We start from the raw sequence: 16,143 nt of genomic DNA on the forward strand, positions 1-16,143 counted from the left end.
CCCATTGGCAAACTGTCACGTCAATAATCAAATGTACCGCCCCAAATCGTAGTTCACGCTAGTATGTGAAATGCGGCTTCGAAATAGTGCGATGTCCTTCCTTCACCACACTTGGTAACTATCTAGCTAACACATTTCTGTGAGTGGGGTTTCTCTTATGTTCTGTCTGTTAAACTCATTCACACTTGATAAGGCATTTCTTTAAATGACAAAATGGTTAAATGATCCCAGTGATTTTACGAGTGCATCAGTACTAGCTCTAGCATTGAGAGATGCTGTCAGGTCAGATAGCTCAAGCAGGCTTTTCAGAGCAGACCAATGGCAATGGCAATGGCAAAGCCATGGTGCTAGCTAGCTAGATAGCTATCAAGCTAGCATTTAAAAGTCTGTCTGACAGATAGCTTGCTTGTAGCTATCTCGGTTCGATTAGTAGCCAGGGCAGGATAGGCTTGTCATGTGTTTGTGCTAGATAAAATATGTAGTATTGTATTACGTTCGGTTGTGTGACAGATTGTTAGCTAGTTACATGGCCATGAGGCTAACTGGAAAGACAAGCTAGCTTGCACAATTCAATGGCATTTCAGTTGTTAATTTCTCGGCTAGTAAAAGCTAGCTGGAGCATGGTGGTTAATAACCTGTCAAGCTACTTTCAAAGGGATTTAGCCTTATACGTATCTACCTCTATGGTCTTGCTAGCGACTGCTATATTCTCGTTTTGTGGAGTCTCTTCCAGCTGTTCTTTCCATCAAGATGTCAAGACATCTTCATCTGTCACTTGATCTGCTCCGGTCAAATGTTTTGCCGGGTTAGGGTTAGCTCTGGTCATTGAATCCGTTTGATTCGTTAGCTGGTACACTCTTGTACTCTCAATTTTCACTCCATCGTGACCACCATCGTTGCAATATAATTGATCTGTCAAGGTCACAAATTCTGTTTGTTGAGGTCTGACCTTTTTTTGTGTGCCAGAGTTCACCAATGGAAAGTGAGGCTTAAGGTATAGGTTGGCACAGTGATACTGTTGTCTAACAGAATGGTTTTTCATAATGCACCAATTGCAGCAACGGGATGAACTTTCCTCTATTTCCAGAGTCTGATTGCCTGATCACCATGGACAAGTTGAAGAAGTGAAGCCCCCCACCCAAATGACCTCCTTACCCCTGAGGCAGAAGTCGAGCTGCTGTACAGTCGTTGGATGAGTCTACAGTTGGAAGCTGAAACAGAGCCAGACTCAGAGGTGGATGTCCCCAGCTGTCAGGCACCAGGCCCTTAGCTGGCTGGACCCGGAGCAGAAAGTACACCCTGTGAGGAGGTGGATGTGAGTCGGGGAGGGCTCTGACGTCGGGTCTTGGACGTTCCCTCACTAAGATGTCTATGAAACAAGGTGACGGGATGTCCATCGCACAGGCCTTGGCCATGACGGTGGCGGAGATACCCGTGTTTCTGTACTCCACCTTTGGGCAGGTAAACATTCCACCATGGCACTCACCCTATTTGAATGTAGGCTGACACGTAGGTTAATATACAGTTCTGTCATTTCAAACATTCTCTCAATGTAATCGCGTGGCTAGTCATCCTCAGGCCTGTTTTTGACGTAACGTCCCCTCCCTCTCGCCGTCGTCCTGCCAGTCAATATTCTCCCAGCTGCGCCTGACGCCGAGCCTGAAGAAGGTGCTGTTCGCCACGGCGCTGGGGAGCGTCGCGTTGGCGCTCACGGCGCACCATATGAAGAGGCGGGGCAGAAAGAGGAAACAGGTGACGGCTGGGAAAGAGGGCCAGAAAACGGTGGGTATACCAGAGGGGCTGCTGAGGACGGGAAGGCCTTCGTCCTTGAAGAGAAGTGAGTCTCTCTCCCTCTGTCTCTCACACACGCACGCATGCACACAAACCACGCTCTCAACCCCCCCCCCAAGTTACATGCGGCTTCGCCCTCAATCTGTGTGAAGTGTTGATGGCGTATTTTGGCTGTCACAGTTGACCAGCTATCGTTAAAGTAGGACTGCGGGCCTTTCAACTCATGCGAGCAAGATCTGAGCGAACAACATTTCGAGCGGGCTTTTTGCTCTGTCGTCCGTCCGCAGTTCCTCTATCGGGGCGACAGATGATGAGCCCCAGCACCCGGAGCAACGACACCATGAGCGGCGTCTCCTCTCTGGCCCCCAGCAAACGCTCCAGCTCCTCGCACAGCCTGGCCTCGGTAGGTGCTTCCCCCTCCCTCCCTTTTGGCCTCCCATGCCCTCCTCCTCCTCACTCCCTCCTTTCCTCTCTTCGCCCTTCCGCTCCTTCCTTACCCCCCTTATGCTTACCGTTCTCTTCTTTTGAAACCTCTCCGTGGCGAGAGAGTCAGTGGCCACCTCCCCGTGTTTGTGACGTCGCCGTGTTTTTTTAAATTGGATGCCACAGGTAAGGGTGCCGTCCTCTCCCAATCAGTCAGCCAATCCCTCGACTCCCCGGGACGCGGAGCCGGTAGAGGAGGAGCCCGGGACAATGGAAGATGCAAACGCAGAGAACCTCTACATCCTGGGTATGAACACAGACCTCAACTGTCATTAAGCCTTTCTTATCTCATATTTATCTTCTCTCTGTAGCCAAATCCTTTATTAGGGAGGCCATGCATTGAACCACATTACCATGATAAGGTTGGCAAACATGCTCCTGTTAAACTGTTCTTTATCTGGTCTTACTGGGTGGTTCCACTTAAATGTGGCTCACAGTTCCAACTGCCATCAAGCTTAGGTTCCCACCCCTCCAACTTCCCTCTCCACTTGTCTGCTCCCTTTTCTCATCGCCTCTGCTCTCCTCTTCTTCATCTCTGCCCCCCTAGGGATGGAGTTGTTTGAGGAGGCCCTGCAGAAGTGGGAGCAGGCCCTGAACGTCCGCCATAGCTCCCACTCCAGCGCCTCAAACAATACCAGTCTCGCCCTGCAGGGGGCAGCCTGCGCTGAACCACCGACGGTACCTGCCGCATCTCGCACCTTTACAAGTAGACTCCCAGATTGAAATGTGTCTCGGCTAGGAAAGATTACCACGGACAATAAATGAGATGCGTCACCATGGTGTTTGACGGATAGACGAGGGCAGTCAGTACTATAGTCATGTAATCCAGGGGCCCCACGTCCCTAGCTGACGCTGTTTGCGTTTTTTTGCTACCGTTGTTTCAGGTGGAGGTTCGCAACAAGGTGTTTGCCGACAAGTTGGAGACACTCCTTCACCGTGCGTACCACCTCCAGGAGGACTTCGGCGCCACTATTCCACCTGACAGCCTGCTAGCAGACTTTGGTAACTAGCATCTATGGCTGCCTCTCCGTACCTGAGCACTGTGGTAGGGTCAGTATGTAGCTTGGAGTTGAATCTTTTTTGCGTATGTTAGCATTAGCATCTTGCAGTAGTGGAGTTGTCAGCTCTATAGCTTCTTCTTGGGTAATGATGTCTAACTTTTCACAATTTTGGTAGTTAGTCTGCATATGACAAATGCAGGGCTCTTAAGTGTCACGCATTTCGGTCTTTTGTCACGCCCTCCCGCCACATATTGTATTTCTCATGCAGAAAAAAAATATTTATAATATATTTAATATGCCGCAGCACCCAACCAAAATTCCTCTGGCCGCGCCGCTCTCACTATGGAACCGGCAGGAATCAAGCGCGTCTCCCCAGGAGTTCTTAGTCGAGCCTGCCACTTATCAGCCAATCAAAAAAAAGAAAGGGTCTATACAATAGCCAATCGGAAAATAGCACTATTGTATCTGGGTAAGATTTAATGCAACAACCAATGGAAAAAAAGGATATCCTCTAATTCTTCGTGATTCTGCTACGTCTTCTGAAAGTTTTGTTCACCTACAAAGCAAACCACTGGAGCTCGAGCATCACTTGGAGCACAGTCATGATATCCTGTTTTACTGTTACAACATATTCACAACTTGTTTGACACAAGCAATGACAACTTGACTGCTGTTAGAAAATGTTTACCAGATAATTAGCATCAGTTTTTCATAACCAACAATGTCTTAACCAACAGTTTTACAGCCTGTTCACTGACAACACCTGCTCAGAACAAGTAGTTCATAGATGTAGCCAGTGTATATCGGTGAAACTCACTCCTCAGGTATGTAATAGGCCACCCGCATCAATGGATTGCTAGCTTTTCGTTGGCGTAGTTGGTAGTGGTGGCGCTTAGGATGTCAGAGGTGGCAGGTTCGAACCCAGTGTGGGGTGAACATAGGCCCGATACCTCTGACGGAGCTTGCAATACCTCGTCTGTTATATATAATTGGCCTAGTCTTATTTTCGTTATCACACGATGACTGACATATTGTCACATTATAAACATCTCTTTCCAAATAGGCGTTATCATTTTATTAGCACTAAATACATTTAAGTGTTTTGCATAGTCGATGTTATAGGTAATTAATCATTGCTGCCTTTCAAAGATGTCAGGTAAAAGGCAATTAATTAATATATAAATTTTGACCCCCTGACGGAGGGGGGGGGGTGAGAATGTCACTCTTGCCTGTCTTCAAAACTTGAGAGCCCTGCAAATGACATGAGCTTTTCCCTCGTAGCATTTCTAGCATTTTCATAGCAGGCTAGCATTTCTGTTGTTGCTAGAATGTGGGACAAGTGTAGTCGTGCTGTGACCGGCTCTGCTCGGTCATTCTTCCAGAGAGCGAGGGGACTCTCATCTTGCCAAACGTAGGGAGCTCCCACAGACAGAGGGACGACGACGCCACCACCATCACCTCCGACGACTCCTTCTTCTCAGCAGCAGAGGTTGGTGTCTCTCTCCCTCTCGCTTTCTCTCTCTCTATCGCTCACGACTTCTTTCTCTCACTCCTTCTCTCTCTCACCCTTTCACTCTCTCTCTCTCTCTCTCTCACCCCTTATCCTTGCCCTGTTATGGACATGGTAGACTGTAAAGATCCTGTGTTCATTGATAAGGACAGTGACTCGTTTAAGTAAGGTCAAGAGGGGGTGAATGACTTAACCCTTGTGGTGTTATTTTCGGGTCATTGTGACCCCCCCACGTGTTGTGACAACTTTACGTCATCCAAAAATAATGTGAAGCATTTTCTTTTAACCGTCGGGCTGTCTCACAGCACGAAGGTTAAAAGAAAATGCTTTTTATTTGTTTTTGTATTGGGTAAAGTTGTCGCAGCACAATGATGGGTCGTTGTGAACCTTCGGGTCATTGTGACCCGAAGGTAGCTCGAGGGTTAAAGGAGTCAGGTGGCTGAGCGGTGAGGGAGTCGGGCTAGTAATCCGAAGGTTGCCAGTTCGATTCCCGGTCATGCCAACTGACGTTGTGTCCTTGGGCAAGGCACTTCACCCTACTTGCCTCGGGGGAATGTCCCTGTACTTACTGTAAGTCGCTCTGGATAAGAGCGTCTGCTAAATGACTAAATGTAAATGTATATAATTGGCCTAGTCGGAGGTGGCAGGTTCGAACCCAGTGTGGGGTGAACATAGGCCCGATACCTCTGACGGAGCTTGCAATACCTCGTCTGTTATATATAATTGGCCTAGTCTTATTTTCCTTGCCTTGCCCAAGGACACAACGTCAGTTGGCTGACCGCTCCGTGGGACGGTTTACCCTGGAGAATGGGTGTAGCATCTTATACGGCCTTCGATCTAAGATTCTGAATACTGAATGGAGATAAGTTTGACCAGTGGTCATCTGAAGACATGAAGTCTGGTGGACTTAAGATACATGTGACACCACAAAGGACAGTTGACCATTTGGATGGTCAACTCCTGGAGCTTTATGACTTCCTGACTGGGAGAGAAATGCAACATGAGTTCTTATCAGCTGAGGGAGGGGAGCTTTGGACATCAGGTCCTGAGGCTGTGTGGTTTCTGCCGTCACTGGATTGTGTTTGGAGAATGTGACTGACTTTATATTGATTGATTGTTGAATAGAAAGGGACCAGATTGTTGGTACAATACAAGACTGGGTGTGTCAGGACCACTCCATCAAACGACTGGTAGCAATACTCCGGTATGACGGGTCACCGAGTGCTCTGTTTCCTGCTGCAATATTCGAATAAAGAATTTGTGTATATCCGGCAGTCATATCAATCTAGACATACAGTGCCGTCGGAAAACTTCTCCTTACAACCCCCCTGCGCCTCCATCCTGCAGCTGTTTGAGTCCCTAGAGGAGGTCTACCATCCAGTGAAGTCTGCCGCGCTCTATGAGGATGCGCTGAGCTTGGTTCGCGAGGGACGGGTGGTCTGTCGCTCCCCCAGGTAAACCCCCTCCTAACAGTCAGTCATCATACACCAATGTTTACTTAGGTCGACCGAGAACCCGCTCCCTCGGGTTTCTGAACTGGGCTCTTGTTGATATCTCTCTGTCCTAGGACTGAGTTGCTAGAATGCTACGGTGACCACGACTTCCTAGCCAAGCTCCATTGTGTGAGACAAGCCTTCCAGGTGAGTACTGAGGAGTGTGGTGCTGAAATTCGAGATGCTGTGATAAGTTTCACATGTAAGTCAGCAAGGCCGGGTGGTTTACCTCAGTCAGCGGTTTTAAGTTGGAGATCTTCTCCAGGTTCTTTTGCTGGACGAGCGACACAGAACGTTCTTCATGGAGACAGGAAAGCAGATGATCGCTGGACTCATGGTCAAAGCCAACAAGGTGACAACCCTGTACCATTTCACATCATTCATCCTCACCCTTATATTCTCTGCCATGATTCCCTGATTCCCACAACCAGAGGGAGTATCAAAAATCCTTTTTATTTCCCTGTGGGTGTGGTCTCAGTGAGTTTGTCATATTCACATATAACTAATGTGACGTGAGCAGAGTTGGCTCTCTTTGTGTTCTCCATTGTATTGGGACCCGCCTGAGGGAACTATTGGCGATAGTTGTGTACGTGTATCTGTGTTGTGTCTAAGCAGAGCCTTTTGTTGGTTCTGCGCAGAGCCCCAAAGCCTTCCTGGAGAGCTACGAGGATATGCTCCTGTACACCCAGAGAGAAGAGACCTGGCCCGTCACCAAGATGGAGCTGGAGGGACGAGGGGTGAGGAAGACCCCCTCTTCTCCCTCGCCTTTTTTGTTCCTCTGGCATGCCTCGTTTGTGTCATCAGAAAGGGGAAGCCAAGTGGGACATCTGGCAAATGTCTGCCTGTGAAACTCTCTTGGATTACCTGAGGGGAGTAACTTGTTCAGATGTAGCCGTCTTATATTGTAAACTCCTGTGTTTTGGTCTTTGGCCCACGCGCAGGTGGTGTACATGAGCTTCTTTGACATCGTTCTGGACTTTATCCTCATGGACGCCTTCGAGGACCTGGAGAGCCCGCCCTCGTCTGTGGTGGCTGTGCTCCGCAACCGCTGGCTCTCCGACAGCTTTAAAGAGACGGTAAACAGACACATGCACATATACACACTCACACCTAAACCATGGCTACATACAGGCACATATATAGAGTACCAGGGAAAATGTGTCCAAACTTTATATATATATATATATATATATATATATATATACATACATACATACATACATACATACATACATACATACATACATACATACATACATACATACATACAACACACACACACCACAATCCCACTCATACTCACACACGTGCATCAATTCCAACTGAAACACGAGAAACTCCCCACAAATTCTGGCAAAGACATGAGACTTCAGAAAAGATTGGGATTGTAATGAGGTGTTCTGTCTCAGGCCCTGGCGACCGCATGCTGGTCTGTTCTCAAAGCTAAGAGGCGTCTACTGATGGTGAGTCCAAGATAAACAAACAAATAAAAACCAACATGTGTACAGACTCTGCACTTCAGCTGAAACAACAAGGCAAAAATACAAACGCCATTGTTCTTCTTCTTCTTCTTCCTTTGACATTTTGCGTTTTGTCCCACGGTTTTTCGTTCCGTAGGTTCCCGACGGGTTCATCTCTCACTTCTATGCCATATCAGAACACGTGAGCCCTGTTCTAGCCTTTGGGTTCCTCGGACCCAGACAGCACCTCAGTGAGGTGTGCGCCATCTTCAAGGTGAGGAGGGCCGGTTACCACTTGGCGATTTAAAGTTGTTGCCTGTTCATCCCAATCGACCTTCACTGGTGTTCAAATGTTATTTGTCCTCCTCTCTTTCCCACCAAACAAACCTGAGGTTTGAATCACTTGAACTTGACGATTTCATCTCTCATGATTTGATACGTGAAATTAATCTCTAACCCTGGATAGAGATTTTAATTCAATTGAAAGTAACCCCAATGCTCAGACAGCTTCTGGTGGCAAAGCTGAAACATACCTTGTGCCTTGTTTTTGTTTAAGTTGGCAAAATAACTATTACAAAACGTAGACAAGTTCTCCTTAGTAGCCCATTTAAAACTACAAAATGAACCCAATCACATGGTCCTATTTTTCTCTGTCTAGCAACAAATCGTGCAGTACCTGAAGGACATGTTCGATCATGACAAGGTGCGCTTCACCTCGTCCCAGTCCCTCGCGGAGGACATCTTGAACCTGTCCCACCGCCGCAGTGAGATCCTGCTGGGCTACCTGGGTATTGACAGCCTGCTGCAGCTCAATGGAAGCCTGCCCAGGGACCAAGGCGACTCCACAGGGTCCAACTGACCCTAGGAACCTGCCGGGATGGGACACGCAAGACTAGACTAGACCCAGGACAGAGTGTGACCCGGACTGGGCCGGGCCAGGCCAAGCTATATTAGGTAGACTAGACTAGAAATAGAACCAGGACAGGCTGTCAGGCCTACCATGCAAAGATGAACTTCAAATGTTTGTTTTCATGTTGAGACTCAAACAACATGACTGAAAAGGATCAAGACAAATTTTACAGTGTGGAAGTTACAGTATAGAACATTCCTTACACAGGATTGAAACAGTCTAGCATGTCATCAATGCAGTTACAGTAAGACCATTAATATATCCGGATCAGTGTCTGTTGCTCACCTGACAGATGTGCCCTGAAAATCACCATTCAAAGTACCCAGCTGTTATTGGACATCACAAAGAAGGAATCCTGTTGGACTTTATTCTCCAAATCTCCCCTTTCATTGACCGACCACCTTTTTAGACTTGACGCCGGTCCTTGACGATCCTTCTTTGTCTGTGTGAAAGGCAGTGATGGATCAGAATGTGTTTTATGTTGTGTACGTATGTCTATAAGTTTGGGATGGGAGGGGCGGGGGAGAATAGAAACCATCCCTTTTAGCAAACATCCCAACACCCTCGGCCAAACGAAGACTTGCACTGATCAAAGTCTGCTAGTGGACTTCTGCTGTTGCTGTTGCTTTTACCTCTGCGCTGTGTAATCGTTCAGCCATTCGTTTTGTTTATTTATTCCTATCGGAGTCGAACGTCAATGTATTGTGGGACTCATCCAAGAGAATGAATGTGTAATAAGGTTGAGTCAGGGCACTGTCATGCATAGAAAGTGTATGTTTATGACCCCAGCGTGTCCTCACACTCTCAGTGTAGAATTGTTGCTGAAGCCCTGAGGGCGCGAAGAAGCCAAGCTACCAGTGTTGAAGCTGTTGGCCTGCATTATGCAGACTGGATTCTGTTCTGCTTGGGGAAATGCAAAACATTATTAATGCTAGATCATTAGCAGCTTTGAGGGGGAAGACTATCAGTTATAGTTACTCAGACTGTTGTCAAAATGTCTGTTTACATGCATGTGTGATAAGGTGAGGACAATTGTCTCTAATCACTAATTGTCTGTAAAAACTACATTGTTGGTATATTAGAGCCAGTAATCCCTCCCTCCCCTTCCTGCCAAAACCTAAACTTGTTTGATCTAGTCTTTGTGAATCCTGGATCTAAATGTCCTGCTTTCACTCGTCCCATACCCACACTATTGTACCTCAGACCTCTCAAGTCCCAGCAGGACCCAAGGCTATGTTTGAATGTCTCTCAATTCACAGCTTTCCTGTTCATGTTTGGTGGCTTATCAAGTCATTTGGAACTTGTTCAGCGGTCTCTTTGCAGTTTTGTTGCATTGTAGCTGTATCCAGGCAACCAACAATATTTAAGGCCTGTATCTGAATCGGAAGGTGAACAGGGCAGCTGTGAAAGGATTCATAATTCTGTTAGGGTGCCATATCCTGCTTCTGGTTCATTATGAAGCTAACTTTAAGGACGCTGTGTAAATTGAGCCTTTTATTTGCCTTTTGTCCCATTTGCACTTAATCAACCAACAAATAAGAATGAAATGCAGATAATTGTCTAGCCCTATAGTTAATCAAGAGTAGGCTAATTGGATAGTGACTACAGCATAGGTCTTAATCATTTTAGTTACTGGATATGTAAGTAATGTAAAAGCACGTAAACTCTCCCTTTGAACTTTGTCGATTTAAATGAGATGTAGTCATGCCCACAATTTTGGTAAGAACCGCCTGCGGACTTGTCCTAATCTGCACGCTGACAAACATTTTAATTTAGCTTGCTGTTTTTTCTGTTCAAAATTGTAGTTCTGCTATAAGCTTCTTGTTGGAATTAAAGCTGTATCAGAGCTTCCTGTAGCAAACTATCAGTCTGATATCAACTGAAAAGACTTCTTATTACTTCAGAGTAAGTAAGAATCAAATTACTGTAAAATGTAATGTATAGTCTCAATATGTATCACATTGATAATTGCACATTATTTGCATTGCATTGCCAAACAGCTGCTTTTGGGCTGAGGGATTAGTTTCTCCAAGACAACTGAAAATGGATGTAATCCATTTTAATCCGAGAATCATTACTTTATTTCTTAATCAGAATTTGCATGCAAGTTTTTTTTCTTCGTTTTGAAACCCTTAATGAATGAATGAATTTGTCCGTTAAGTCTTTTGATTAGAGTCCGAGACTATTACTCTGTCTCAAAGATCTCTGAATAATTCAGAATAGTTGTGTGTTGATGCCAGTAAAAATGAAACAAATAGGAACTTTTCGAATCAGTCAAATTAATTATAGATGGTGAAAATAACTATGTAATTATTTTGTCAGCTTTCTGTTTTTGTATGGTTTTACATTTTAACTCCCAAAGTTTCGGTAGTGATGAAATGTATGATGGCTGTCTTTGGCTTTGATTTGATAAAGATTCCAGAAAGCCAAAAAAAAAGACAAATCGAATTATATAAACTGTCGCTTGAATGAACTCTTCACAGTAGACTACGAGTGTCCTATATAGCCTATGCCTTGTTTTGTGATGTCTTTCTGTTGTGAAATTACAATGCCAGCACATACTGTAAACGATTTTCTTAATTTGTTTTTTCTTAATAAATATATATTCACCTGGTCTTTTCCCAATCAAAGAAGTAGCCTATTCGCTTTATTTTATTGAAAGGCAGCTTACATACATTGATCTCGTTGTAATTTTAGAGTTAGGGTTAATGTGACATTGCCTCAAATTCCGTCAGCCATGTTTGACCTGCATATATGATTCCCAATGTTTTCATTCACTAATTTCTAATTTTATGAATAAATATTCCAGTAGAAATGAATCATGATTGGACACGATTTATGCCATGGCAGTGCGATCATTGGTCGACCAGTCCAGTATATCCCCGTGAAGTTTTTTTATGTAATAGGGAGGAGGGAGAGGGAGGGGGCATGGTGAATGGGTCGTTTTCGTAAAGGGGGTTCCGTTTACTATTGGTAGACATACTTGGGCGTTTCATTGTGATTTGTCAGTGCACATTGCCCGGTGTCCGGGTAAGATGGCGTCGGAAGAGCAGTGCTCGGCACCACCTCAATGGCGGTCGATATCTCTAACCCATGTTGAGTTCCCTGCCGGTAAGTGCGCGCAACGAACCTAGTTTTTCGGTTGCATCTGTCCGTTATAGGCGTGCAGGTTTGATACCTAAAAGAAGTGCTGTGGTATGCTACTGAATGGACACGATCAACAGCAGTTGCCGAATAGTGACACAGGGAGTGCGCTTAGGCATACACTGCTCTGCAGGCAACGTATCAACAACTGCCAAATTATGAGACAGTTCCGCATGCGCAGATAGCAAATAAGTCCACAATGCCAAGCTAACTAGCCCAAATTGCTACATTGATATTTAAACGTTATAAATGACAATGTATTCACATATTACACGTAACAAAATATAACATAGTTAAAATTGGTTTTCGTGTTTATCTTTTAGTATTGCACGTGCAGATGTAGTCCCCTATGTAATCAATCAGCTTCTTTCTGTTAGCTAGCTAGCAAAGCTATGCTTGCTAGCAATGTTTGACAAGCTGGTTGACAAAACGTTGCCTAGTTAGTTAACAATGACCAGTTAACTAGTTAGCAAGGTACAGTTGATTGCATGTTTTTCTAAATCAATCCTCTGTCAATTACAACACTTTATAGTTTGAACTTGTTCCATCATGAGGAAGTCCTCCTGGGGGTACCAGAGGGGCAGTTTACATCTCTACTGAGCTATGAATTTCCCCTAACTTAACTGTAATATATGATAAATGTCCTCCCACCAACCATCTTCTGTGTGTGTCTGATGATTTGTAGGTGACCTGACTGGACAAGTGTTGGCCTACACCAGCCTACTTCCAATGGCTGTTCTCGTGGGCTTCGTCACCCTCATAGTTTTCAAGCGAGAACTGCACACTGTAAGTGAAACCCTTGTCGTGGACAATTTTGAGAGAATTCATGTTTATTTGAAGTATGACGTATACATAATAAAGTTACCAACATCATAGGTGTTGGTAACGCCCCCCCCGAACATCGTGAACAGACCATTTTATACCACACAGTTGTCAAAAGTCATTGGTCCATCCACAATCATGATACGACATGCAACTTTACCAAATCTCTTCTGTCATTGGCTAACTCCTTAAAACAATACAGTTGAATCCACATTGTCTCCAGACCATCTGTCTCTTCCCCCCAGGTGACAAGAACTCAAATCACCCAGACTTCACGTCTCTAGACTTCACGTCTCCTAGTTAGGTGGTCATCAAAACTTGCATCTACCCCAAATGGTCAAACTAATCTCCATTGTATCAAGGTTGACCCAAATCCCTTTCTGCCAACTGTAAACTACTTTTAAACAACTATTAAAATACATTCATTGTACATAAGCCCAACATTTCTTTCACAACCTGCTTCAACTCAGCTTCAGCCCAAAATAATACTGATAAACACCTGTACTCTAATCTACAGCTGTTAGAAATGCAAAGAGCTGGGCTCTTTAATCTTTGTATTCAAATTAATTGTGCCACTGGGGCACCCCAGTGGCTTACTGGGTAAAAAAAATAAACCTGGGTTTGATTCCAGCTCAAGCCATTTCCTGTAGGTCTTCCTCTCTCTCCCCCTGCTTTCCTGTCTCTCTCCAACTGTCTCTATATAACGAAGCAGAAAAAAGCCCCGCAACTTACCATCTTCTGTTTGACAGATCTCCTTCTTTGGTGGACTGGTGCTGAATGAAGGGGTGAACTGGCTGCTGAAGCACATTCTTAGGGAGCCACGCCCTTGTGGAGGTGACCCAAACATTCAAAACATGACCTTAACACTGCAATGTTGACATGCATAACCCAACACATGCAGCTTCTTTGATCCGTAAACATGTTCAACTCAGCACCATACTCTCTTGTCTGTTTCAGCAGGGACACATACAACCCTGAACACAGAGTATGGCATGCCTTCCAGTCATTCCCAGTTCATCTGGTTCTTTGTGGTTTACTTCTTTCTTTTTCTTTATTTAAGGTGAGTCGCACAGGTCTAAAGTTTTTAAAGTATTTTCCCTATCTTTCTGGAGATCTCGGAAGATTTTATGGGTGATTTTGTCTGGGTGGTCAGAGCTTTATTCTCTGATGGGCTGGTTGAATTTCCTGCTGTGTGCGACATCCATCCAATTCTCTCAGATCTCCACAAGTTGTTAGGGCAGTATTGGTTGATGGGTGCTGAGTTACTCCCTCTCTGCTGTTTAGAATGCATCAGACGAACAATGCTCGGTGTGTGGAGTTGCTGTGGAGACACATACTGTCCATCGTCTTGTTAGGGATGGCCTTATCGGTGTCCTACAGCAGGTAAGGAAGAGAGGGGCAATGGTAGAAGGAAGTTGTGGAGATTCTATTACTGTGTGTATTGTAATATTAAAGAAATGGATCTTTCCAGTTTAACCAACAATGTCTGATTTGTAGTGGTGTGAAACGGTTAAGCTGAAGATGCTTGTGTGTGTATTGTTCCCCTCAGGGTTTACCTGTTGTACCACACCTGGAGTCAGGTTTTCTATGGAGGAGTGACTGGCAGTACTATCGGGGTTGTGTGGTTCTTCTTCACGCAGGAGGTGCTGACACCGCTGTTCCCCAAGATGGCCGCTTGGTGAGGAACGGGGCCGCATCTCAGGGGAGAGCACAGACTTAGAAAGTTAACCAACCAATACCAGTCTCTATTCTGGCAGCTAGCTCCTATTTACTCGTACAGGCTTGTTTCTTTGATTTTTTTTCTCTTTATCTGACAAGTCTTTATTACTTATGTCCTCTTGAATGCAGGCCGATATCAGAGTTCTTTCTGGTGCGAGACACAAGCCTGATCCCCAACATCCTATGGTTTGAGTACACAGTGACCAGATCTGAAGCGAGGTGAGGTCTTCTACATGTTTTTTTTCCACATCTAAAATATATTTGACAGTTTGTGTTTTTAAGAACATGTCTTGATATTTTTAGTTTGATACTTGATAGTTGTTTTGTTTTTTTAATGCATTTTATTGTTGTGAATCTCCATGTCACAGAAACAGACAACGAAAACTCGGAACAAAACTTCAGTGATCTCAGTGGTCCCTTGGTGAAACTGAGTTAAAGGATCACACACACACAGACACACACAAACACACAAATACTCAAGAAAACACACTGGAGAGCCACCATCTTCTGGACTGACCTGGTTGCTATGAATAAAAGGGCCAAACCGTTTACAGGTGGACCAAAAGAGAGTGCCTGGACCTGGCTGGGGAACTGACAACGGGAGAATGTCCGGCCACATGCCTCTCCTTCTTGTACAGCTTGCCCAAAATGCTCCCCAATGCATGCAAGTCCGTGCAAGAGGCATACTATTTAATTATAAATTAATATATATTTTAACTGTAAACGCACGCTGACAGTAAACGTGTACTGTAAGAGAAGGAGGGCTCTATCAATTAACAAACATTGGGCTGGTTATTAGTACAGCATGAAATTTGTGAATCTTTTATTTTGTTTTTGCAGACTCATGGTTAGCTGGTTGAGTTAGTTCAGTAAGTTCCTTTTATTTTGGTGTAGGTAGTTGGTTGAGGCTGAAAATGATTGAGTTGGGGATTTATTTGGTAATGGGTACAATAACTTGGAAAATTAAAGTAACTCTTTTTCATTCTTGTATAACAGAAGAGAACAATTTAACTTAATAACTAGTTAAAATGTAATATAAACAATTATTTGCACTTTGTGGAAAAATTACACTAGTTACATGTTAAAGAAACCCCCTAGTTTTTGTGTTTATTTTTTGCCTCTGGTACCCTCTAGCATCTGTCTGTGTTTAATGGTTGTCCAACCTCTGTATTTGGATCCAGAACTGACTTGCAAGCATCTATGCCCTCACCTATAGTATAAAGCTAATGACTTAAGCTTCAAAAGTCTTTTTGCTTTTGTTGAAGAGATTATTGAGGCAGTGCATAAGAACCACCACAGAGCTTTATATGTTAAATATTTTTTTTCATATATTTTTGGGTTAGGCTTCCTCGAGGTATATAAGGAAGTGTTTTATGAAATCTTCCAGGGATCGAAGTTTCCTGGGAAATTGTTTTGTTTTTTCTTATTTTCTATTTGAAGTTATAAAGAGAACATGAAATTTGAATCTTTCTGTTTACCTGCCTTTTAAAGACAATGTTCCACATCATTGGGGGATAAAACAAACGATTTGCTGAGAGGAAAAATGTTTATATATATGTGTATATATACATATATATATATGTGTGTGTGTTTATGTATATAAAACCTCTGGTCAATCGTAGCATTTTTCTAAGCTGTTTTCCTCACCACCAGGGTGGTGCAGTAGGGCTGTGTGTTGAGGCTCTGAAGTGATTTGAACTGTCATATCATATCTCCACAAAGGGAAGCATTTCTCTTAATTTATCATAGTTTTTTCCATTTGTAACCCATATCAGGCTGAATAAATAAATTGTGTTTATGTACCACTGTT

At 44.3% G+C, this 16,143-nt stretch overlaps 2 protein-coding genes across 3 annotated transcripts; both read left to right on the plus strand.

Annotated features, from left to right (window-relative positions):
- The first annotated feature begins 86 nt into the window (after positions 1–86).
- miga2 (mitoguardin 2) lies at positions 87–11,405 on the plus strand. The gene is made up of 16 exons (XM_067251012.1): positions 87–114; positions 1,088–1,461; positions 1,627–1,837; positions 2,079–2,194; positions 2,401–2,521; positions 2,822–2,952; positions 3,159–3,276; positions 4,658–4,764; positions 6,133–6,239; positions 6,353–6,425; positions 6,544–6,630; positions 6,917–7,015; positions 7,220–7,354; positions 7,688–7,741; positions 7,896–8,012; positions 8,397–11,405. Exons 2-16 carry the CDS (start codon positions 1,366–1,368, stop codon positions 8,595–8,597), a joined length of 1,773 nt encoding a protein of 590 aa, XP_067107113.1. The 5' UTR covers positions 87–114; positions 1,088–1,365; the 3' UTR covers positions 8,598–11,405.
- A 231-nt stretch (positions 11,406–11,636) lies between these two features.
- dolpp1 (dolichyldiphosphatase 1) lies at positions 11,637–16,143 on the plus strand. 2 transcript variants are annotated; one of them, XM_067250641.1, is made up of 8 exons: positions 11,637–11,759; positions 12,478–12,578; positions 13,364–13,448; positions 13,572–13,674; positions 13,899–13,997; positions 14,164–14,292; positions 14,463–14,552; positions 14,702–16,143. In XM_067250641.1, the coding sequence occupies exons 1-8, from the start codon at positions 11,684–11,686 to the stop codon at positions 14,736–14,738; spliced, it is 720 nt and encodes a 239-aa protein (XP_067106742.1). In that variant the 5' UTR covers positions 11,637–11,683; the 3' UTR covers positions 14,739–16,143. The 2 variants fall into 2 exon arrangements, with proteins under 2 accessions (XP_067106742.1, XP_067106743.1); XM_067250642.1 differs by having other exon boundaries at positions 13,575–13,674.

This window comes from Osmerus mordax, chromosome 14 (assembly GCF_038355195.1).
Source record: "Osmerus mordax isolate fOsmMor3 chromosome 14, fOsmMor3.pri, whole genome shotgun sequence".
In the NCBI taxonomy this organism is placed as follows: Eukaryota; Metazoa; Chordata; class Actinopteri; order Osmeriformes; family Osmeridae; genus Osmerus; species Osmerus mordax.